The sequence below is a fragment of the Poecilia reticulata genome, linkage group LG4, assembly GCF_000633615.1.
Source record: "Poecilia reticulata strain Guanapo linkage group LG4, Guppy_female_1.0+MT, whole genome shotgun sequence".
Lineage (NCBI taxonomy): Eukaryota > Metazoa > Chordata > Actinopteri > Cyprinodontiformes > Poeciliidae > Poecilia > Poecilia reticulata.
In genome coordinates this window covers 2,633,148-2,634,616 of record NC_024334.1, presented here as the reverse complement: position 1 = coordinate 2,634,616, position 1,469 = coordinate 2,633,148, and the positions used below count along the sequence as shown (strand labels likewise).

At 38.7% G+C, this 1,469-nt stretch overlaps 1 protein-coding gene across 1 annotated transcript in view; it reads right to left on the bottom strand.

The window, feature by feature from the left end:
- LOC103463230 (phosphatidylinositol 4,5-bisphosphate 3-kinase catalytic subunit alpha isoform) overlaps positions 1-1,469 on the bottom strand; it is a 33,057-nt gene that overhangs the window by 13,622 nt on the left and 17,966 nt on the right. Inside the window, 2 exon segments of the mRNA XM_008406469.2 lie at positions 682-834; positions 938-1,090. Coding sequence (XP_008404691.1) covers positions 682-834; positions 938-1,090 — 306 coding nt within the window.

Genomic DNA, 1,469 nt, shown 5'->3' with positions numbered 1-1,469 from the left:
AGAGCATCATCTACACCGTCATGAATAACTGAAGAGAGTAATCTGAACTGGCACCTCTGAGCCACCGTTCTAGTGTTGAAAGTAACAAGTTAGCAAAAGGTTTTGTAGTTAAATATTTAYCCCTCCATCCATCACACTCTTTTATGAACATTAAGACAAAATCAAAGGTCGAAAATATAAATAAATCAGATTTTATTCTCATTTCCCATTAGATTTTTTTTTTTGAGTTTTGAAACTATAAGGGGAAGCAAACCTCATCCGACATTAAACCAGTTAAGCTTCCTGTTTTACCAGTAAAGCCCATGTTTCCTAATGACCCGGAATAAACGTGACYCATTTTAAAAGTTTCACTGCACATACAAGGAAGTGATGCGATACACAGAACGACATGCGAGAGGTTGTGAACAGTGTGAGGAGACGTGTTAATTATAAAGCGTGTGTAAAATATGAGGAGGCAACAAAATGTGTTATAAAATCCTCAGGCTTAAATCACAACTCATTCAGCAGATTTTCCCTTCACACGTTATACATTTAACAGCATTACGCCCTGCAAAGTATGCCAATTCATGTAATTTCATTTATGGAAGGGAAACTCCGTTAGAGCGGAAACTGCTCACATCGACACTGCTTGTCAATTTAAATACAGTTTCAGATAAAACTAAGTGCCTATTTTTGACAGACCTGTTGAGTTCCCGAGTGGTTGACTGAGAGGTTGAAGTTAAAGCCCAGTTCCCTGGAGATGATCCAGTTTGCATGATCTTCCACSGCATTCATGTCTGGGTATTTGACAGGACAGCTGAAGTGGTCAAACTCCAGCTCCAGACATGGCGTTTCCTAAATATACATTAAAATAAGCAAAAACATAATATTCAGATACCATGCAGGCTGCTGTATGCCATTTATGGCTCATTATTTCTTATGAAAACATGTTAAATACCTTATTGGGATTAGATCCAGTGACTCCTATTGGGTTGAGGAGGTCTTCCAGGCCATGAGGGACTGGCCAGAGGTTCAGAGCCATCTTGTTGGCCACCAGAGTGTGAGTGTAGTCAAACAGGTTAATGTTGCCCCAAGCTAGTGGACAGTGTTCCTGGAAAACACCACAAAAAAAGAAAAAAAACTGTGAATTTTACAAGATTTCACTTTCATAAAAACCCAGAAGATTATATAACAAAGTTTCTACAGCTTTCACTCAAATGTAAGACTTTTTAAGATCATTATCAATGAATTTAAGAGCTGTATCACAAAAGAAAAATGGTAAATAATGGCTATTTATGGGTTAGCAGGTTGCTAACAGAAGTGAGCTATTGTCCAGCCWACTGGCAATAAATTTGCACTTWCCCACAATGGATGTAAAGAAAGCTAGCTAGCTATGTAATAACCAGCTAGCTAGCAAAGAAAGATTAGCAGCTATTTACCGGTAGCCGCAGCTCCCTTAAGTCACAGAACGTAATGAAGGCATCTGTGTG